Below are 22,834 nucleotides of genomic sequence, written 5' to 3' on the forward strand. Positions count from 1 at the left end.
GGAGTGGCTCCTCCGTAGCACTGGTTAGCATCTGTGCATGCACGCCCTGTAGTGATTATTTGATCCCTCTCTGCCTCCCTACCGGGCTGTGAGTTCCTGGAGCACAGCCGTGCACTCCTCTGTCCGTGGAGCTGAGCTCGGTGCTTCTAGAGGAGGCTAAATCAATAGATGCTTAAGGAAGGACTCTTAATTGATTCAAACTGAAGATAACTTGGAAAGATGCAGGGGGCAGCATGTCACTGACAGGTGGTATCAGAGTCAGGTTTGGCTTGGGTTTTTCAGTAAGTAGACCCTCTCTTGTCTATGAATTAGGAAGTAGGGTCTTCAGATCTGGCTATTTCCAGTGCCCATTTTCCTGCTGCCAAATTGGAGCACTCTATGAAGAGTGGTCAGGAAATGGGGGGGAAGAATCTTAAGCAGTAAGGCTGGGGTTTTGTTAAAAGAAAACCCCTTCCTCTCTTCACATCCAAAGCAATAGAAGCATTCCTTTCAGAGGAACAGCTTCCCCTCATCCACTGCTATAAAATCTTAATGGGGAAAATGTTCCAATCCATTTAGTACAGAAGCAGGGATGACAACTCTTCTGTGATCGAAGGAAGCTGAGAAGACTAATTTTCTAGTATGCCGTGGCATTGCTGTATCTCAAAACTGATCCTCCCATAGTCTTGGAGGCTAACTTCCCAACTTTATGCTCCCCTGAAATCACTCTAATCTAAAGCCTATGAGTGGTTTTCTTACTCTGGGAGCAGAAAGAGGTTTACATTTGAAATTGCTGTCATCCAATTGCTGTCATTCCATGCATCTCATCCAAGAGGCAACCCCCCGACCTTTAATCCACAAGAGCTGCAGAGCTCATTCCTTCCTGAGCCAAAGGAGTTGCCTTAAGTGATTACCTCTGATAAAGTAGAGCAGGAGATTTTATTTTATTTCATAGTTCCCTTCAGAGCAAACGAATCCTGGTGCAGCCAGAATTCCTTCCTTCAAGGTCTGAATCCCTCCAGGCCAACCAGGGATGAGTCTCTTCCCAAGTCTGGGGCCCCCAGAAGCATCCTGGTGTCCTGGCCAGGCAGGTTTCGTAACTGCATGGAGTCTATCTTTCTGGTATGATTAAAAACCGATAAAATACCAACATTTTTCAGCACTTAAGTAGGTATTAGACATCGTCCTGAGCTCTCTTCCTGTGAGGTAAGGGGTATCTCCATTTAGCACAAGAAAAAAACGAAGTTAGATTATTAGGTAAATTGCACAGAGAGTATTGCCAGCGTGGAGCTGTCTTAATTCTTACGTTATGTAGGATGAAACTGAAGATCTAAGAGACTGTCATGGTCCCCAAATCACAGAGTACTCAGACTTGCTAATTCAGAGTGGTGCAGCCAAACTGAAACCCAGGTTTTCAGATGCCAAACCTGGATCATTTTCACAACACTGTAGTTCCTGTAGCCAAAATCTAAATTTCCTTAAGAAAACCATAAGCATGAAAATCACTGTAAATCTCTTACTTCAAGAATGGATCTTCGCGGGCTTCCCTGGTGGTGCAGTGGTTGAGAGTCCGCCTGCCGATGCAGGGGACGCGGGTTCGTGCCCCGATCCGGGAAGATCCCACATGCCGCAGAGCGGCTGGGCCCGTGAGCCATGGCCGCTGAGCCTGCGCGTCCGGAGCCTGTGCTCCGCAACGGGAAAAGCCACAACAGTGAGAGGCCCACATACCGCAAAAAAAAAAAGAATGGATCTTCGCAAAAAATAAATAAATAAATAAAAGAATGGATCTTTTCTTTCTCTTTCCTTTCTCCCCAGAGCTTGCATTTTCTCCCACAAACTCCTTTTTTTTAATTTAATTTATTTACTTATTTATTTGGCTGTGCCGGGTCTTAGTTGCGGCATGCAGGACCTAGTTCCCTGACCAGGGATTGAACCAGGGCCCCCTGCATTGGGAGTGCGGAGTCTTAACACCACTGGACCACCAGGGATGTCCCTCCACAAACATTTCTTATACAATTTTTAAAAATCTTGTATTAACGCTTTAGCTAGATACTTTGCCAGGCTCACTCCCATCTCTGAGACTTCTCTGGCACAGTGTTCCAACTGGGAGTTGCTACCAGGTCATTCTATCTTTCAGGGCCTTGTTTGCTGCCACCGTCTCCACGAAGCCCTCCTGACCACATCAGCCCACACACCTCACAAGCAAGTCTCACACACAGCTTTTTTTTTTTTTTTTTTGCAGTACGCGGGCCTCTCACTGCTGTGGCCTCTCCCGTTGCGGAGCACAGGCTCCGGACGCGCAGGCTCAGCGGCCATGGCTTACGGGCCCAGCCGCTCCGCGGCACACGGGATCCTCCCAGACCGGGGCACGGACCCGTGTCCCCTGCATCGGCAGGCGGACTCCCAACCACTGCGCCACCAGGGAAGCCCTCACACACAGCTTTTATAGGTAGTGTTGCCATCCAACATTTTCATCTTCTGTCTCTTTCTCTCCCTACCTGAAGCAACTTCTACTCCGAGGCACATACTATTGGCCAGAACCTAGGCATTTTGGCTATGATGGTTTTCTCCCAGTACATCTCAGAGCTGCCCTTTTGTAGTTTGTGTCTGTAAACTTGTTAACTGTTCATTGACATTCGAGGACTGTTACCTTGTTTAGGAAGCCTCCCCACAGCCCTTGGACACCTGGCTCACAATCTTCTCCAGCTAAACCCATAGGCCTCGCTGTGGGATTTCAGTCTTCTGTGGAGGTGCTGTCCAGATACCTCAGCGTCCTCAGCTCCAGCGACCGCCACCTCCTATATAACTCTGTGGCCTCACCTTGGAGTTTATCATTGGAAACTCTTCGACCACTATAGGTCCTAAATTCTGAATCCCACTCTTGGTGCACAGTGGCCATTGCTTCCTTTATTCTCATTCCCTGACAGATAGAAATCTACCCTTCAACTTCCTCAAAACCTCAATGCCTTTGCTTCCTCCACTACCTGTGAGTCCTTAGCTTCCTTCTGATCACATTTCCTCCCCCTTTCCCCAGCCTGGACTCCTCACAAACTTCTGTCTCACCAGCACCTCAGTTACCTGGCTCTCTCTCCCATCAAGCCCCCATCCCCACTTCAATCTGGAGATCCCAGCCAACTGCCGAGTGAGGCTGTGTCAACATGACTGTGCAGACTGGCGCCTTACGAGCCTGTGGCTTCCATTCTTACTTGGGCCCTTAATTTGGCTCTACAACCTTTTAGGGGTCCTGGTCAGCTTCCTCTCTCATTCTGCTCAACAGCTCCTGGAATCTTTCATCACTTTTCCCCAGCTTTCTACCAAATTCCCACTCTGCTTACCTAGCAGGTGATCTGACCTTCCCTTCAGAGCAAACCAGCCATCACAGCACCCTGCCTCACTTTACTGGCTCACTCTGCAAGCTAAATCCGCCCTTATCCTCATTTCCTTCCAGTGTCAAGAAAAAGCTGTCCCTCTCTTCAAAGTTAAGCCAACCATCTGATCACCTGATCCCACCCTGTCTAACCCCAAACCCTAGGAAAATAGTTCCATCAAGCATCCTCTTTCTTATATTTTTGACCTTTGACCTTTCATTATCATTCCCTAACCCAATAGATATATTCAGATTCCTCAGAAACACACTCAAATTCACCTCTCTGTCCTTCGCCTCTTCATTGCCAAGCTGCTTGCAAATTAATTTACATAGGTATGCCATGCTTGTCTCCTCCTGCTTATTCTTTTTTTTTTTTTTTTTTTTTTGCCGAGCCCCACAGCATGTTGGATCTTAGTTTCCCAACCATGGTTCGAACCTGACCCCCCTGCATTGGAAGTGCAGGGTTAACCACTGGACCACCAAGGAAGTCCCCCTCCTCCTCCTCATTCTTTTTTTTTTTTTTTTTTTTTTTGCGGTACACGGGCCTCTCACTCTTGTGGTCTCTCCCGTTTCGGAGCACAGGCTCCGGACGCGCAGGCTCAGCGGCCATGGCTCATGGGCCCAGGCGCTCCGCGGCATGTGGAATCTTCCCGGACCGGGGCACGAACCCGCATCCCCTGCATCGGTAGGCGGACTCTCAACCACTGCGCCACCAGGGAAGCCCTCCTTCTTATTCTTAAACACACCTCTGTGTAAGGTCTGTTCCCATCACTCAATGAAAAGGCCTTGGCAAAGGTCAGCGATGACCTCTGTACGAGGTGGTCTCTTCATTCCCATCCTCCCCAGCCTTTCTGTAGTATTCAAGGTTGCTCCCCCACACTCTGCTGCTTCTTCCCCATCTCTCATCAGTCCTTCTTTGTCCACACCACTGGCTTCTCTTTCTTTGATATTCTCACAAATAGCAGTTCACTAGATGGCTGTCCTGAGTCCTTTTCTTACCTTCCCTGGGCAACTGCTTCCACTGCCATGGATTTTACTAAATTGAACTACCACTAAGTTACTCTCTCCAGCCTAGACCTTTGCTGGGCTCCAGGCCTATATGTATATTTAACAAATGTTGAATATACTGAATATTTCTTCAGTCCCTTCTCAAAAATGATGACCCATGTGATGATGACCATGGTGACTAATATTTATGGATTCCTTACTACATGCCAGATACTGTTCTAAACTTTAGTCACCATAGAAATACCGTACGGAAGGTATTATTATCCCCATTTCACAAAAATGGTAATAAACACAGTACGATTTAGTATCTCAGTAAGTGACATTGTTTTTCACCTGAATATCCAACCCAGAGACCCAAAAAGGATCCTGTACTTTTAATTTCTCCTCCTTCATTTTCAGTCAAGCATCAAATCCTGTTGGTTCTTCTATTTGAGTTCCTCTGGCTTTATCTTCTCCTCTCTAACACATCTTTTCCAGAATCTGTACCTTTGTCTTACTTGATCATCTTATTATGCTGCATAAAGCCAGTCAGTGACTCCCCTCACATGGCTACTTCTGCTGGGCATGAAAGGCACCCACCTACCTTCATGGGCTGCCCACCCCATGACATTTCATCTTCATCTCTCACCATTTCTCTACTTTCACTTTGGATATTCCAGACATCTCTCTAAGTGACAAATGAAAAAGCTTTTGCTCACACTATTTTCTCTGCCTAGGTTGCCCTCCTTCATTTCTTTGTCTAGTAAACTACTCATCCTTCAAAACTGTGCTCTCTAATAGGTAGCCAGTAGCCACATGAGGCTAACCTGAATTAAGATGTGCTGTGCTGTAAGTATAAACACTGGATTTTGAAGACAGTGTGTGAAAAAAAGTATAAATGTCCCAGTAATTTTACATTGCTTACCTATTGAAAAGATAATATTTTGGATATATTGGGTTAAGTAAAATATTATTAAAATTTATTGTTTCTTTCTATGTGGCTATTAGAAAATTTAAATTTACACAAGTGGCTTGAATTTGTGGCATGCATTATATTTCTCTTAGACAGTACTTCTTCAAAATCCTTACCCTGTAAACTTAACTGAAGAGGCAAAAGACTTGTACACTGAAAACTACAAAATGATGCTAAGAGAAATTAAAGAAGGCACAAATAAATGGAAAAACATTCCATGTTCATGGACTGGAGAATTAATACTGTTAAGATGTCAATACTAACCAAAGTGATCTCCAGATTTAATGCAATCCTTATAAAAATCTCAGTGACATTTTTTGCAGAAACAGAAAAAAAAACATCCTAAAATTCACATGGAATTTCACTGGACCCTAAATAACTATAATAATCTTGACAAAGAAGAACAAAGTTGGAGGTCTCATACTTTTTGGTTTCAAAACTTATTACAAGGCAACAGTAATCAAAACAATGTGGTACTGGCAAAAAGACAGACATATAGACCAATGGAATGAAATAGAAAGTCCAGAAATAAACCCTCAAGTATATGGTCAAATGATCTTCAGCGAGGATGCCAAAACCTTTCAATGGGGAAAGGAGAGTCTTTTCAACAAATAGTGTTTAAAAAACTGGTATCCACATGCAAAAGAATGACATGGACCCTTACCGTACACCATATACAAAAGTTAACTCAAAATGGATCAAAGACCTAAACATAAAAAATAAAAACTATAAAACTCTTAGAAGAAAACACAGGGAGAGAGCTTCATTGGATTTGGCAATGATTTCTTGAATATGACACCAAAAGCACAGGGAACAAAAGTAAAAATAGGTAAATTGGACTACATCAATATTTAAAACTTCTAAGCATCAAAAACACAACAGTAAAAAGGCAAACTATGGAATGGGAGAAAGTATTTGCAAACCATTTATCTAACAAGGGGTTAAGATCCAGAATATATAAAGAACTCCTGCAACTCAACAACAGAAAACCAAGCAACATCTAATTTAAAAATGGGCAAAGACTAGAATATACATTTCTCCAAAGATGACATGAAAAGCTGCTCAACATCGCTAATCAAAAACCACAACGAGATATCACCTCACACCCATTAGGATGGCTGTAATCGAAAAAAATTAAAAAACAGAATATAACAAGTGTTAGTGAAGATGTGGAGAAATTGGAACTCTTGTGCACCGTTGGTGGGAATGTATAATGGTGCAGCTGCTATGGGAAACAGTATAGAAGTTCCACAAAAAAATTAAATATAGAATTACCATAAAATCCAGCAGTCCTACTTCTAGGTATATATCCAAAACAATTGAAAGCAGATATAACAGTACATCCATGTTCATAGCAGCATTATTCACAATAGCCAAAAGGTGGAAGTAACCCGAGTGTCCATTGATGGATGAGTGGATAAGCAAAATGTAGTGTGTGTGTGTGTGTGTGTGTGTGTGTGTGTGTGTGTGTGTGTATAGAGAGAGGTATATTATTTGGCCTTAAACAGGAAGGAAATTCTGACACATGCTACAATATAGATGAAACTTGAAGACATTACGCTAAGTGATATAAGCCAGTCAGAAAAAGGCAAATACTATATTATGAGATACCCAGAGTAGTCAAATGCATAGAAACAGTAAGTACAACATGGCGGATGCCAGGGAGTAGGGAGACAGAGAAATGGAGTTGTTTGATGTGTATAGATTTTCAGCTTTGCAGGGTGAAAAAGTTCTGGAGATTGGTTACATATCCATGTGAATATATTTAACACTATTGAAGTGAACACTTAAAAATGATTAAGATGGTAATTGTTATGTGTATTTTACCACAATTTAAAATTTTTAAAAATCAAGTCCCCAAAAAAAGAAAAAAAAAAACCCTTACCCAGATATCACCTGCCTCCTCCCCTCTAGTGTGAATTAACTACTCCTTCATGCCTCCACTTAATTCCTGCACATACCTCTAATAGGGTCTTATCACATTTTCGGTAATTCTTTGTTTGACAGGATAAGGGTTACTGTCCCATGAGTGAGATGAATACCCATCCACTTCTAGGGTCTTGACCAGAAGCTAAGAAAATATACTAGGGTCTTTTGTAAGATGGAGAAAAGAGACAGTAGCCCTGACTGCATAATATGCTACAGGGGATATTCAAGCGTATACCTTGTATGTGTAGAGGTGTCACCCTGAGGCTAGATCTGGAGGGGCTAATGTCCTTCAGCCATCCTTCTGGAAGCAGCATCGGAAAGGCCTGAAGAGCATGTCCTCCCACCTCCAACAGATGAAAACATCCCCTTCTCTATCATGAGTCCAACCAACTGAAATGATTGGCCACCCCCAGTCTGACCTGTTGGCAGGAAGAGAGGAAGATATTCATTTAAGATAGAGCCAAGATAAAGTAGCTTATGTAACAGATAAGGTACTCTGGGGCCACATAAAGGACTATTTTGCTGCCTCCCCTGAACGCTTTGCCTGTATACTTGATGCCTAACAAGAATATTTTTTTTTTTCTGATAACGGACTGGACCTTCCTGTCCTTCCCAGTTCATAGCCAAGAGGTAACATTTGTTTGATCTTTCATCCCTCCTAGATGAGGAGTTCCTTCAGGGCATGGACCACACCTTATTCGTCCTCGTATCCCCAGTGTGCACCAGTGCTGGTACATAGCAGGACTGGTGCACACTGCCTGCCCAACAAATGACTGAATGGTTAGCGTGAGGGTGCGGTGGGTCATTACAATAACCCAGAGAGAGGTTTTTGACAGAACAACTACTCCACCCCTAGAGAAAGGACAGTCTGAATAGAGAACCACAGGGAATATGTGGGTCTGGTGGCTGTGGGGAGCAGAGGGAACATGAGAAGAAAAAGTGGTTCGTTCTAAAGCCAAGGATGAGCAGGCTGATGAAGTTTATGCCCTCATGTTCTGTTGTCACTGGTCTAACGACAGGGCCGACGTTTATCTGGTGGCTGGGCAAGTGTCCCTTCATTCTATAATTTCAGCTCCAACTGAAGCAACACCATAACACTGGCTCAGTGGCCACCATTCCACAAGCCACATACATTGCTTCAGTTTTAAATTAGGTATTGTTTTTTCTGGCTGATTGGGCTGATTCTGGTCTGCTAACAATGAGATGCTCATGTATGGCCCTTTCATGTAGTCAATTCTTGGTAATTTTTTCCCCTCTCCTGTAATGCTGGAAAGGATTCCTAACAACAGTTGATCCAAAAATCAGCTTTCTTTGTCAACATAATGTTATCCTTTCAAACTCACATTTATAGACTTTGCAAGCTGGAAAGAAGAATAAAGCTTAGTTCCTGGTAAGGAAATTTGTCGCCAGAGGACTGAGTTGGGTCACAGTGAATTAGAAGTAGAATGCAGAGCCCTTAGCTTCCATTCCTTTGCTTCTGCTATCCGCCGCAGGTGCAGCCACAGCTGCTTGGGACACGGCCAGCTCGCCCTCCTCTGCGCTTCTGTACGATCAGGGCTCCCTCTGGATAGTTCTAAATTATCCGCGTTGGGAGGGGAGGAATGAGCAGACACGATTCTTCTGAGGTTAAGTTTCCTTGGAACGTTCCAGGTGATGTTCTTCTAAAGCTCCATCTCAACGGTGCTGACTTGGAGGCTTAGGAGACAGTGCTTGCGCGCACTGGTTAGCAGAGAATTTGCCACAAACAGTTGCGTGGCTGATGAGCCGCGCAGTGGCAGCGCACTACCGTATACTAACAGCCCCCAAATCATTTATTCATCATCTAATAGGCATTATTTGAACACCTACGTTGTGTCTGGCTGCAACCTGTCCAATAAGGAGTTGAGCGGCTCGGGGCTTTGTGACCACCTAGAAGGGTGGGTTAGGGAGGGTGGGAGGGAGAGGCAAGAGGGAGGGGATATGGGGAAATATGTATACGTATAGCTGATTCACTTTGTTATACAACAGAAACTGAAACACCACATTATAAAGCTATTATACTCCAATAAAGGTGTTTTATTAAAAAAAAAAAAAGTTGAGCGGCTTCCTGCAACCCCCCACAGGCCCAAGGAGCCATAGAAACCGGGAGACACAGGGACTTGTGATTCTCAACTCAGATTTGGCCTTAACTTGTGTAGCGACCTGGGGCAAGTATTGTAAATCCTCCAGCCCGTAGCTTCAAAGCAAAAAGAAGTCTTTTCAAAACGGAAGGGTATTTCTGGGAACCGTAGAAACACACAACAGCTGCAGAAGTGCTGTGAGCCCCTCTGCAGGCTCCCTGACCTGGGAGCCACAGCTCACCCACCCGCGGGCGGAGGCTGCCCACTGTCTGCCGACCAGGATGCCCCGTCCGGCCCCGGGGAGCCCGGGCAGCGGCGGCCCAGGGGGCGCCTTTCTCTTTAAGAGCCCCACAGGCGATCCTGATTGGCTGTAGCTATGCAGGTCTTTCTTCCCAGCTCCCTCGGAGCGCTCCCTCCTCCGCCGCTTTCTCGGCTCTTTCCACACCCCCTCCCCCCACCGCCCTGCGTCCTCTCCAGCCCCTGGCGCTTGCCTCCTGTTCCTCGCCGCAGAGTTCGGCCCCGGCAGCGGTAAGGGTGACTCGCCAGCAACAGATGCCGGGCGCCAAGATTTGCATCCTTAAGCCACGCTGAACGCCAGAAGAAGAGAGAAGGAAGCAGAGAAGGGTCGGGAAGGCGGGGACGGGAGGTGCGGAAATCCCCTCCTAAAAGGCAGAAGCCGTCGCCCGCCCCGGAGAGCGCCGCGCCGGCTGATCGCCAGCTTGCTGCCGCTGCCACGAGCGCCCGCCTTTCCCCAGCCATGCCAGGCCCGGCCGCCGGCGAGGGGAAGGTCCCCTTCCGCAACGCCAAGGAGGAAATCCGTGTGGGCTTCGGGGTCCAGGGCTCGGAGGGCGGCGGCGGCGGCCGGGAGAAGCCCGGCGCGCGCGGGCAGCGGCAGGACATCGTCTGGAGGAACGTCTTCCTGATGAGCCTGCTCCACTTGGGGGCCGTGTACTCCCTGGTGCTCATTCCCAAAGCCCAGCCGCTCACTCTGCTCTGGGGTAAGTTCCGCCGGCGCCCCCTGCGCCCCGGGCACCGAGGCGAGGCGGCGCCGGGTCGCGCGGGGTCGCGGGTCGCCGCTGGCTTCGGGCGGTGCGGAGCCCCCCTCCGCTCTCTGCTCGCCTCCCCACCACGCGCCCCGGTCCCCCGGCCTGCAGTCGTCCGGCCTTTGGGACAGGCAGGTATTTCTGTGCTGGTATTTTCAACTTCTGCCTCCCCCGCTGTCAGCTTGAGTAGGCGCCTTTGGCGGCGCCTGGATGGACTCGGGGTCCTTCGGCGCTACCGCTGTGCGCAGAGGCACACAGGCTGAACCCGGGTTCCAGGGCGGGGAGACCGATGGGATGATTGTGTCGCCCAGGCGGGTCCCAGGGGCACTCCTTTCTGCGCCCTTCGGCTTCTCAGTCTCCTCTGTGGGCCACGGACCTGGGGGCCGAGTTGAGGACAAGAACGGGAGTTGGAGCGGGGGTGGAGAGACCCGGCACCGGATCAGTCTTGATGTTCGCGCAGGAGATGGAAGACACCAGTTCCCTTCCTGCCCCTGCAAGGCCCCCATCCCTGCCCTCTCCGTGATCTTTTGTGCCCAGTTGCACTTCTACGGTCCCAGAAGTTTCTCGGCGAGCACACCAACCCCGCGGCGAGAGCGCTCTGCCCCCGGCACAAAGCTCAGACCGTGGCCGAGCAGATCCCCTCCGGGACCTATCCCTTCTGACCAGTGCCTGTCTGTCACCGCACCTGTAGCTCTCCCTCTCGCCACCCTCTTTCCTAGCACCCCCAACCCTGCCGGCATGGGAGGGAGCCCAGGACCAGCCCCCTCCAATCCCCCCCCACCTCCCGGGGCCCGGGGGCCGAGTGCCTGCCCTACGTGACTCCGGTGGCTGACCTCAGAACCACTTCCAACACCCCCTGCCCCAGCAACTGGTTTTGGCCTCAGTCCCTGCAGTGGCCACGTTAGCCGAGACAAAAGGCGCTGGCCTTGATATCCTGGGCTGAGAATTTGACGAGGTGATCTAAGAAGCCCTTTCAGCTCTCCTTTCCGAGATCGCCAAGGAACGGGGGCAGGAGAAACACAACCTACTTTTATTCCCAGAGGGAAAGAGGAAGGAAGAAAATAAGAAAACCTCTTTCTGCAAGGTGTCTTATTTAGCACAGTGCCAGCTCCAAATGCCTGGGTTCATAATGGGGCCACTCGGTTCCAAGCCTTCCCCTGAAACTCTGCAGTCCCTGCTCTCGGAAGCAAACTCTTCCAGTAGATGGGTGCCTCTTAGGGGAGTGTGGCTGAGCAGAGCTGAGGAATGATGAGAGGGGCGGGGCGTCTTTGGGAATCTGTGAAGCCTCCCAGAGCCCCCTAAGCTTTGGGTAACCTCCCTGCTCAGCCCTCCCCTGCTCAGTACACCTCCTCAATTCAGTGTCCTTTTCACCATCTTCTTTGCTGTTATGTGTTGGTTTCAGTCTCCCTGTCCTCTTTCTTCCTTTACCTCCAGATGACTAGATTGTGAGATGCTCAGTCATTGCTTCATGGACACACTCCCCCCCACCTGCCAACCAAAACCCTTATTGCCCTGGATCCTCCAGGGAGCTGCTCCCTCTCCACCCCACTCCTCCCTGCAGGGGCAGGACTGTGCCTTTGGACTTCAGAGCTCACCTGCCTCCAGGGGATTGGGGCTTAGCTTTAATAGCTACAGGGAGAAGTGAGCACTTAAAATATTGTCTTACATGTCTGGAGCTCCACAGACCCACAGGCTCCATCCCTTACAGCCACCCACCCGCTGGTTCTGGCATCCCACCAGGAGCCACAAGGACAAGGCCTCCTCTCCAGGTTTGCCACTCACCTCTGCCCTTTCCAGGCCACTCACTGTGGTGGAGACAGAATCTTTCTTCTGAAAGACCTTGGCCAGAAGACACCGTCCTCGGCCTCAAACTCCTCCAGCTTCCCCGGAGAAGTCAACACACCGCAGGACTCTGGGTTCCCCTTTGTGGGTGATGTTGCCAAGCCCATCCTTGTGCCTTCCTGCATAGTCTTCTGCCGTAGCTACTTTTCATCAGTTCCATTCTCTGAATCTTGATTCACTCCCTACCTGGGTTTCATTGCTCCCCCGCTCCAAAAAAACCCAAACAAACAAACAGAAAAAGAGCCGACAGTGGTGGATATTGTAGTTTCAAGATTCAAACTTATGACTTAGAAACATTCCAAGTAAGTGAATGTTATCTGATGGATATCTTGTGAGAGAAGAAGTGAGGGAGAGAGACAGCTAAGATCAGTGTGCTGATGGCTAGAATCTTTAGGGAGACTGTTGATCAGGGTTATTTTCATTGAAAGCCCTGGTGCCTTGAGCTACAAGTTTCTTCCCACTGGATGCCCTTTTCATCATCTCTCCCACTGGCTCTGTCTAGTGTTAGGACTGAGTTCATGCACCAGTGGGCTGTTCATCCACTTCAGGGACCTGAGTTGTCAAGGCAGTAGGCTTAACTAGCCCATCTATTATTGCTTGCCACCCTCCACCCCAGGTATGGTTGCCCTGGAAACAGGAGGCATCCATGCAGAGCACCCAGCAGAGGATGTTTTAGGTGTTCAGTTGTGCGAAGAGTAATTTGCGTGGCAGTAAAATGTCATCCATGAAAGATCCCATCAAGTTGTTCAGTCCAGACCTCCTCCACTGCCTCGCTCCCCACCTTTTTATGACTCTCCTTGGGCCCAGAGCAAGTTGTTTTCTCTTCTTATCCTTGCAGTTTTCTGAGTGGGCAGGCTGTTAGAACGGAATGCTCTTGGTGCCCACAGGTCCTGAGGGATGAGTTTATGACTTTTGAGGACAGAACACAACCTCCAGCTGGAGGAAGGATCTTCACCTGAAGCCTTGAGCTCAAAAAAATGCCTGCTTTGAGGGTTTTTGGCCAAAGGGGCAGTTGTTCATGCCCTGAATCCCAGGATGAGCAGAATAGGGGAGTGAGAGGCAGCAGTTGTGGTGTCGAGGTCAAAGTCCTGTGCTCCTTCCCAGCAGCTTTGCCCTATCTCCAGGCATTCTGGCCATTGGTTTCCAAAAACATGAGGGACTTTTCTGGTTTTCCTTGAAATGTCATCCGAATCCCCTAAATATGCCTTGGTGACATCATGACAATTTCAGTGACAGTATCAGGCATGCAAAACAGTAATATGCCCTGCTCCCTTCCATCTTGCCCCAGGGCAAATATGACCATTGCTAAGGTAGATACAGGATTCTCTGGTGCCCTTCAGGTTGCTGGAACACAGCCTATGGCGAGGAATCTGAGTGGTGGCAGGAATTGACAAGGCAGTCTAGCAGGAGGGAGGATCAGGAGAGGCTGGGGTTTGGAAGGTACTGGTCCATCAGTCAAATTCTGTCCAATTCTGGGCTTCCCTGGTGGCGCAGTGGTTGGGGGTCCGCCTGCCAATGCCAGGGGACACGGGTTCGTGCCCTGGTCTGGGAGGATCCCACATGCTGCAGAGCGGCTGGGCCCATGGGCCGTGGCCACTGAGCCTGTGCGTCTGGAGCCTGTGCTCCGCAACGGGAGAGGCCACAACAGTGAGAGAGGCCCGCGTACCGCAAAAAAAAAAATTCTGTCCAATTCTGAGAGTTGCCCAAAGATGAGTTGTCTTCGGTCAGGCCTTGGGTAACCTGAATCCACACCTTCGATGGTCCTGATGTCTTTGTTGCGCTTCTTTTTCCATCAAATCCCTAACATTGTTGAGGCGCTCCAAGAATGCGTGGCCATGGACTTCTGTTTTACCTCTGGGTTTTCTAGGGTGAGCACAGCTCGGAAGAGAAAGAACTGAGAATGTGAATCCTTGCTCTCCTACTTGCTTACCAGCTGGCCTTGGGCAAATGAACATCTCCAGACCTCAGCTTTCTCACCTGTAAAATGGGTATATCAATACTTCTTGCTCATGAGGTTGTGAGAATTAAATTCAATAATAGGTGTAAACTACTTAGCACAGTGCCTGGACCTTGGCTGATGTCCAGTAATTGTTAGCCACTCTTATTATTGTTGGTCCTGATACTGGCTTTTTTTCTTTAGTAGAAGGAAAAAAGGCCCTCTTGCAGCACAATCAATTCTACAAAGCTGGGACACAACATGGCTTCGTTGCCTCTCTTGCATGGAAAAGGTTGCTTTGGCTTGGGAAACAAGGGTTCTTTCTCAAAGTCTCCAAAGAGAAATGAACACAGATCCCCCGTCCCTCCTCCCTCCCCCATTCCCTTCTCTTTCATCCTCTCTTCCTCCTATTTTCCTCCAGAAGGCCACTATTTTGTAAATAAGAATCTTTTTGTTCAGCTGATAACTCACCTGGTCTTCAGTGTTTTCTTTGGGGCTTTTTGAGCGGAGCCCGTTGCAATTGCTGTAAAAACAGGGCCAAATCATTTCTCCTAAATGTCTTAGGGTCTCAGTTTTGACTTTTTCCCCCTGTTTCTGTCTCTTTGAATCATCTTTTTTTTTTTTTTTAATCTCTAATGCTCAAACTACTAAAAAACTGAAAAACATAAATGAATCTTCCTTTTAAACCTTGTAATTCCCAGCCCATTGTTGCAACTCTTGCATTTTTAATAACCAGGCAAGCACTAAGAGCCCTACCCAAGGCTGGGTGGAGTGCCACGAAACCTGAGAGAATGGAGTGTGCTTTTGCTGGCTTAATAGTCTAAACAAATATAAATATAGGTTGAGGTTAACATTATTAACTCGTTTTTTTTCTAACACTGGTCAAGGTCACTGCCAACTGCACTGTCATCCTGAAATGTGAAGTCGCTCTGCAGAGTAGAAACCAGAGCTGGAATCCCAGCATTGCCACTTAGTTCAACTTCAGGCGGGTCCCTTTCCAGTGTGTGAGCCTCCGTTTCCTGGTCTCTGAAATAGGGATGATAATACTGAGCTGAAAGTTGTTTTAAGAATCAGGGAAAATGTCAAACTGGTGCCAGAGGATGGACACGCAATGGTCTCTGTTACTACCAACCCTACCGTGGGCCAGGCGTCAGGGAACCTGCAGGGCTTCCGTGTCTGTTTGTCTGGGACTTCTTGTGGCTCAAATATAAGGCATAGCCTTTACATCCAAATAAATGATCCTGACCTCGTGTAACATTTAGTTCTCATATTATCCTGATTTGTGTATTGTATAAAATCATAATAATTGCTTGGAAAAGTCACTGAGAGATTTACAAAAGGATGACACAGTCATGGCGGTTTCTCTAAATTTTTATAAAAGGCAACATCGTATTTGGTTGGCATTATTCCTGTTGAGCATTTATTATGACGTTCTGTAGTCTCTGGTGTGCAGTCTCGCCATCCCTCTGCTGTGACGTGTTCTGCTTCTGTGGAAGTGCCACCCTGGGGTTAAGAGTATGGATGTTAGAGTCAGAGGATGTGGGTTCAAGGCCTAGCCCCCCAGCTATAGCCTTGGGCAGATCGCTCACCCTCCCTAGCCTCAGTGTCCCCAGCTGCACAGTGAGAACAGCAGTACAACCAGCGGCATGTCGCAGCTGGAGTGAAAGGAAGGAGAGAAAGGAACTTGGCCCTTGGTGCTTCCCTTCACTCCTTCCCTTCCTTTAGCTCCCCCTGTGGTGGCTGGGACTTGTTCCGGCTGTCCCCTGGTTGTCAGAAAGCCCTGGTCAGGGGTAAAGCGGTTGGTTTTCTGACTTTGTTTTCCCTGGCAATGGGTTGGTGGCCACCCCAACAGGGACCCGCTATCCTCCCTCATAAATGTCTGCCGTTTGTTCACTCTGAGTGTGAACGGCCACGAGAGAGAGCCTCACAGTTGCACGTGTAGTCACATATACATTTGTCCACTAATTCATTCATTTTTTTCCTTTTCAACTATTGTCAAAACATATCAGAATCACTTGGAGATCCTTTGAACTATTCAGAAGCCTGGCGCCCCCCCACCCCACCCCGCCGCCAGACCTACTGCACTGGAATCTGTAGGAGTGGGGTCCTGGCTTTTTTATTTTGTTGAAAAAGGCATTAAGGTGTTTCTGATGCACAGCGGGGCTGAGAACCATTATTTAATTCCCTTATCCATATTCAGTTATGCTTATTACTCACCCATTACATGCCAGGCACCGACACCATCCCTGACTTCGAGGCACTTAAGGCCAGTTGGAGAGACAGACGGGTGCACAGGTGAGAACCGCCAAGGCAGCATTAGCTGCAGGTGCCAGCCTGGGGGAGTTGGGGCGGCCTCCCAGAGGAGGAGGTGGCTGGACTGAGCCTCCAGGAGGCCCGAGGCTGGCTGGCCGAGGGGTTTGGGTGAGATGGCATTGTAGCCACAGGCTACAGAGCTCCCGAGGGGAGAGAGGAGAGTCAGTCAAGGACCTGATGGTTCAGCAAGGCTGAAGGTGATCAGGGCCCAGATCCAGGGCAGGAAGATTCAACAGGAACACAAAGACTGGGAGGAGATCAGGCTTTCGGGGAGGCTGCCCTTCAGCCTCTCCCTGCCTCGCACCTCCTCTCACCCACCTCACACACCAGTGGCTCTTGGTGTATAACTTCAAGACCAGACACATGGCAGTGGGATGAGTGAGTCTGAAGATTTTCAGGAAAGACCCTGAGACCTTGCAGCAGGTGTGCAGTGGGACCAGGCACCTCCCTCAGGCTGGCCAGAGCTGAGGGAGAGCTAGAAATAATGTCTCAGCTGGGCCTTTGATCTCACAGATTCAGGGGTATTGTCCCAGGACTAAATTACTAAAAAGCCCCAAGGGTATAATAGCACAGGCACACCAGACCCAGGGCTCTCTCCTCCTCCTGTGTTCCTCTTTCCTCTGTTTCTCAGAGGTACAGGTGTGTAGGGGAGTTCTTCTCACCTCACTTCCTCCCTTGAACCTGAGCTTAAACAGCTGGTTCTCACTACCCTCCTTCTTTTTTTTTTTTTTTTTTTGCGGTACGTGGGCCTCTCACTGCTGCGGCCTCTCCCGTTGCGGAGCACAGGCTCCAGACGCGCAGGCTCAGTGGCCATGGCTCATGGGCCCAGCCGCTCCGTGGCATGTGGGATCTTCCCAGACCGGGGCACGAACCCGTGTCCCCTGCATCAGCAGGCAGACTCTCAACCATTGCGCCACCAGGGAAGCCCCACTACCCTCCTTCTTAATGTCCTGCTTCCCATTTCTGCAGCTTATTTCAGAGGGCTCTGTGGTCCCTGCAGGCTGTGGTCCAGCAACATCACCTGGGAGCTTGTTATAAAGAAAGACTCTCAGACCCCACCCTGGACCTATTGAATCACTACCTGTACTGATAAGGTCTCCAGGTGACCCATCTGCACTGAACTTAGAGAAGCGCTCCCTCAAGTCAGGCCACAGGCCGACGGGTCAGAGAAGCTGCTCACGGTTGGGAATCGGCAACTCTTTCTTTTTCCGTTTAATGGCCTCCTCCCCTTTGCCTTCCCTCCTCCCCTCCTGCCTCCTTGTAGCTTATTTTAGAACATGTCGGGATCCTGCTTCCCTTGCCAACAAAATGCTGTTGCTAAAATTTTTCAGCTGGCAGCAGTGATGTTTAATTCATGGACTAGAAAATTAATTTTATTTTCATGAGTAGAGCTGGAGGAAAATAACAGGAAGCCTCTGTGCATGGCCCTTGGGAATTCAGCTTGTCTATTTAATAGATGAACTGGTAAAGGTGAGGATGCCTCAGGAAAGGGCCACCTTCCACAAAGGATGCTTTTGGCTGCAAGTAGCACAAAACTCAACTTAGGATGGCATAAAAGATAAAGAAAATTTCTAATTTCACTGGTAAGTAATCCCAAGGTAGGGCACTTGTGGGATGACTCAGTAATAACATCAAAGAGCGGGTTTCATTTCTGCCGTGGTGGCCTTGTGGAGTTTAGTTTTCCTTGTGGTTACAAGATGGCTGCCAGAGTTCCAGGAGTTACAACAATGTCCTACAGAAGAAGAGAGAGGCTGCCCCTTCCTGAAGTCTCATCAGAGAGAAACTCTCTCCTGGTCATCTCACAGCTGATGTCTCCTCAAGTCTCACTTGCAGGATTGTGTCCCAAGTCCCTTGTTAAACCATCGTTGGCAAGGGATTCAGGCTAATCAGGGTTAGCCACTGAGCCACATGCCACATGAGGCGGGGGTTAAGAGCCAAACAAAACCCAGGCTCTGGGGGAAGGGAGAAGAGGGCATGGCTGCTGGGACAGCCAACACCTCTGCTCCAGGGCCTGCCTTTACTCCCTCCCATGACTTTCCCTCTTTGGTGTCACCTCCATTCCCTGGAAAGGCTCTGATTTCATACTTTAGCACGCTCTTCCCCTCTACTCCCTACCCGTTCAGCTTGTCTCCAGTCCTGCTGTCATTTCAGTGAGTTGTAAATGTCTGCCTTTTCCATGAGGCTGTAAGCTCTCCCATGGCACATCTGCCTCCCCAGAACCTGGCAATGGCCTCTGCTCAACGTACACTGTGCTGGGGGAATGGATGAAGGAAGAGAAGAATGAATGAGTTTAATCTTTGTGTGGCCTTTCTTTCTAAGGAAAGTTTTCATGTTGTTTCATAACTTTAAAGATGTTTCTGCCCCTGTAAAAGAACTTTCCATGTGATTTTGGGGAAAGGACTTGGGAGAGAGAAGCCTTTCTCAGTGCCCCAAGAATCTGCATGCCCCTCTGCACCCATGTCCACCTGGGAGACACCCTGACCTCAGTGGGGAGCTTGCAGAATTCTTTATTGCTCTTCTGGGTTTTTATGGGGTGAGACGGGGCTGGAGAAGGTTGCTCTGGGTACAGGGAAGTGTTAAATGCCTTGTGGGAGAATTGAATTAAAAAGAAAAAGATGGACAATGAGTGACTTAGAATGTGTTCTTTTTTTTTTTTTTTTTGCGGTACGCAGACCTCTCACTGTTGTGGCCTCTCCCGTTGCGGAGCACGGGCTCCGGACGTGCAGGCTCAGCGGCCATGGCTCACGGGCCCAGCCGCTCCGCAGCATGTGGGATCTTGCTGGACCGGGGCACGAACCCGTGTCCCCCGCATCGGCAGGCAGACTCTCAACCACTGCGCCACCAGGGAAGCCCAGAATGTGTTCTTTACCAAGGTTTTCCGTGGACACACTTTCTTCAGACTGATGAATGGTTTTCTTGGCTGGTCATTGTCTTCATTGTTCAGGCGACACAGAACGTCAGTGATGACCTCATGGTCAGATTTCTGTTCTCTTGCCTCAAATTTTACTTAAAAGGGCATTTAAAAGTCCACTTTAAAAAAAAAAGTCCACTTAACCTCACCCAACAGGTACTTTTTTTTTTTTTAATAAATGTATTTATTCATTTTTGGCTGCGTTGGGTTTTCGCTGCTGCGTGCAGGCTTTCTCTAGTTGCGGCGAGCCGGGGCTACTCTTCGTTGCGGTGCGCGGGCCTCTCGTTGCAGTGGCTTCTCTTGTTGTGGAGCACGGGCTCCAGGCGCGCAAGCCTCAGTAGTTGTGGCACACGGGCTTGGTTGCTCTGCGGCATGTGGGATCTTCCTGGACCAGGGCTCGAACCCGTGTCCCCTGCATTGGCAGGCGGATTCCCAACCATTGCACTACCAGGGAAGCCCTGCCCTTGAAACGGAAAAAAAAAAATCAAATACCAGTGGACTTGGAAATGAAGAGGTACAAGAATAGAGTTTAGAACTCAGGTTTAAATTTGTTTTCTTCCTGTATCACTGTCTGTTGTATGAATACCATCATGCACTCGCAATTTGACTGTATTGGTTTTAGCTTGGTTCCCTAAAGAGACAATGATTGTAAATGCAACCTGTGACCTAAATGAGCAAGGCCATCTCCCAAAGCATCCTCCACTTCATCATCAAAAAGCATTTATCAAGCAAGCAATTAATTTCCTATGGTCTTGAACCAGGCACTGTGTAAAAAAACAGAGACCTGGTCTCTACCCTCCTATTTTTTTTTTTTTTTTTTTTTGTGGTATGCGGGCCTCTCACTGTTGTGGCCTCTCCCGCTGCGGAGCACAGACTCCGGACGCGCAGGCTCAGCGGCCATGGCTCACGGGCCCAGCCGCTCTGCGGCATGGGGAACTTTCCGGACTGGGGCACAAACCCATGTCCCTTGCATCGGCAGGCAGACTCTCAACCCCTGCGTCACCAGGGAAGCCCCCTCCTACCTTTTATAACTCAGAGAACAGCTGTAATTTTCCCCAAGTAGTGTATCCAACTTCATGTTCTCTTGGCATGAGTAGAAGTGGAAAATACTCTTACTTCTTTAAAAGTTCTGTGCATGAAATTATAAATGAATTTCTAAAATGTAACTGTTTCCTGAAGTAGTTTGTCGATTCCCTCCTCTAATAAATACATTCATAAGAAGCTTTTGCAGATGGTTACAATGAAGATCGTCTCTGTTCTCAGACTGTGAGTCACTGGAGTGTCCCTGAAAGCATTTGTTTTGCCCTAGAGTCTCTATAAGCAAAAGAAGGTATTTATTAACAAGTGTGAATAATGCCCACATATCTCCCCCTCCCATCTCCCACCCCCAAATCCATTGTGTTTGGCTCCCTAGCTCCTGACAAGTGGGTGAGTCATTAACGTTTTTGAGCTCTGCTTGAATTACTCCAGGGTCTTGACTCTATCTGGAGCTCTGGGGAGAGTTGTCACTACCCTCTGAGCATAGACTGGGTACGAACCTAAACTTGGCAGAGCTCCCAGGAAGGTTGGAATAAACCACAGTTATTAGTGCTAGTATTCCTTCATGCACAGAGCTGGTAGTCAGTCAGTGTTCGCCCAGTGGTTAAAATCATTGGATAACTGTGCCTTCCCTGGTACTCCTGGAATTCCCAACAATCCAAGAGCTAAAGGGTCAATACCTGGCTCAGCTGCAGGGCTTAAATCTAAAAATAAATCTGTTCTCGGGCTTCCCTGGTGACGCAGTGGTTGAGAGTCCTCCTGCCAATGCTAGCGGACATGGGTTCGTGCCCCGGTCCGGGAAGATCCCACATGCCGCGGAGCCGCTGGGCCCGTGAGCCATGGCCGCTGAGCCTGCATGTCCGGAGCCTGTGCTCCACAATGGGAGAGGCCACAACAGTAGAGGCCCACGTACCACAAAAAATAAATAAATAATAACAGCAAGATATAACTTAAAAAAATAAATAAATAAAAAATAAAAATAAACCTGTTCTCAGTGGTTTTGGTTGGTTGGTGCCCTTGTGGGTTGTCAGTTGTTTTTAATTGAAGTATAGTTGATTTACAATATTGTGTTACTTTCACATGTATAGCAAAGTAATTTGGAGGTGTATATATATATATATATATATATATTCTTTTTTTGATTCTTCTCCATTATAAGATATTGAATATAGTTCCCTATGGTGTACTCAATTTTTTTTTTTTTTTTTGCGGTACGCGGGCCTCTCACTGTTGTGGCCTCTCCCATTGCGGAGCACAGGCTCCGGACGCGCAGGCTCGGCAGCCATGGCTCACAGGCCCAGCCACTCCGCGGCATGTGGGATCTTGCTGGACCGGGGCACGGACCCGTGTCCCCTGCATCGGCAGGCAGACTCTCAACCACTGTGCCACCAGGGAAGCCCTCAAATATTTTTAATATCATCTCTGCATATGCGTTTTCTTGTTATCATATGATTCATATAATCTTCAGCTTCTATCCTTTTCTGTTTTAACTGAATGAGAACTTTGAAAAAATCAGTCAGTCATTCTGGCTTAAATTTATATCCTAACTCATGCAAGGAAAGGTACTAGGGCCCAACCTAAGTTCTGGGGTTGAAAGTAAATCACCTGTCCTAATAAAAACTTCTTTTGTGATAGAGGCAATGTGTGTCTAAAAGGTGATTTTTATTTTCTAGTTTATAATTGTCTTTATGTAAGATTCCCCCCAAAAGATTTGATATTAATCATCAGAAAAAAATAACATTGGAGAAGTCAGATTGTGAAGGTGTATCGTTAAGTGTTGGGAGTTGGGAGGACAGAACGTGGAGGACCTTATCACTAATCCAGGTGGTACTCCTAGCTCACAGGTCATTGCCTGTGATGTTGTGGATGGTGTCTAGGCTCCCAGCAGCCCAGGGTCGGTGCCACTCAAACCATACCTGAGGCTTGGTACAGGGAATTGTTTTAATGATAGAAAATTTGAAACATACATAAAAGTAAAGAGAACGGAGTCTCTATCCCCACACCCACCCCTCACCTGGGGATTTTTTTTTGGTAACTTTTTATTTTGATATATAATTTCAGATACATAGAACAGTTGTAAGAACAGTACAGGGAACTCCCATATACTCTATGCAGACTGAACAATCTCCATCATATTCTCTATGTGTATATGTATACATATGTGTGAGTACTATTTTTTCTGAGCCATTTAAGAATAAGTCAGAGATATTGTGTCCTTTTATCTCTAAATACTTCAGTATGTATTTCCTAACAGTAAGAATACAACCACAGTACAATGTTCAAAACCAGGAATTTAACCTTGATATTATCTTTTTTTTTTTTTGGCCACGCCCAGCAGCATATGGGATCTTAATTCACCCACCAGCAATGGAAGAGGCCCCTGCTGCTTTGGAAGCACAGAGTCTTAACCACTGGAC

The 22,834-nt window shown here is 47.9% G+C and overlaps 1 protein-coding gene across 2 annotated transcripts in view; it reads left to right on the forward strand.

Annotated features, from left to right (window-relative positions):
* Positions 1-9,836: 9,836 nt before the first annotated feature.
* The window catches only part of SCD5 (stearoyl-CoA desaturase 5), a 165,162-nt gene continuing 152,164 nt past the window's right edge, over positions 9,837-22,834 (forward strand). The window contains exon 1 of one of the 2 annotated variants that reach the window (XM_065877154.1): positions 9,837-10,332. In XM_065877154.1, the coding sequence (XP_065733226.1) occupies positions 10,092-10,332 (241 nt within the window). In that variant the 5' untranslated portion in view covers positions 9,837-10,091. The remainder of the gene's footprint in view (positions 10,333-22,834) is intronic. The other variant, XM_065877155.1, reaches the window with a different exon arrangement.

This window comes from Phocoena phocoena, chromosome 5 (genome assembly GCF_963924675.1).
Source record: "Phocoena phocoena chromosome 5, mPhoPho1.1, whole genome shotgun sequence".
Classification (NCBI taxonomy): Eukaryota; Metazoa; Chordata; class Mammalia; order Artiodactyla; family Phocoenidae; genus Phocoena; species Phocoena phocoena.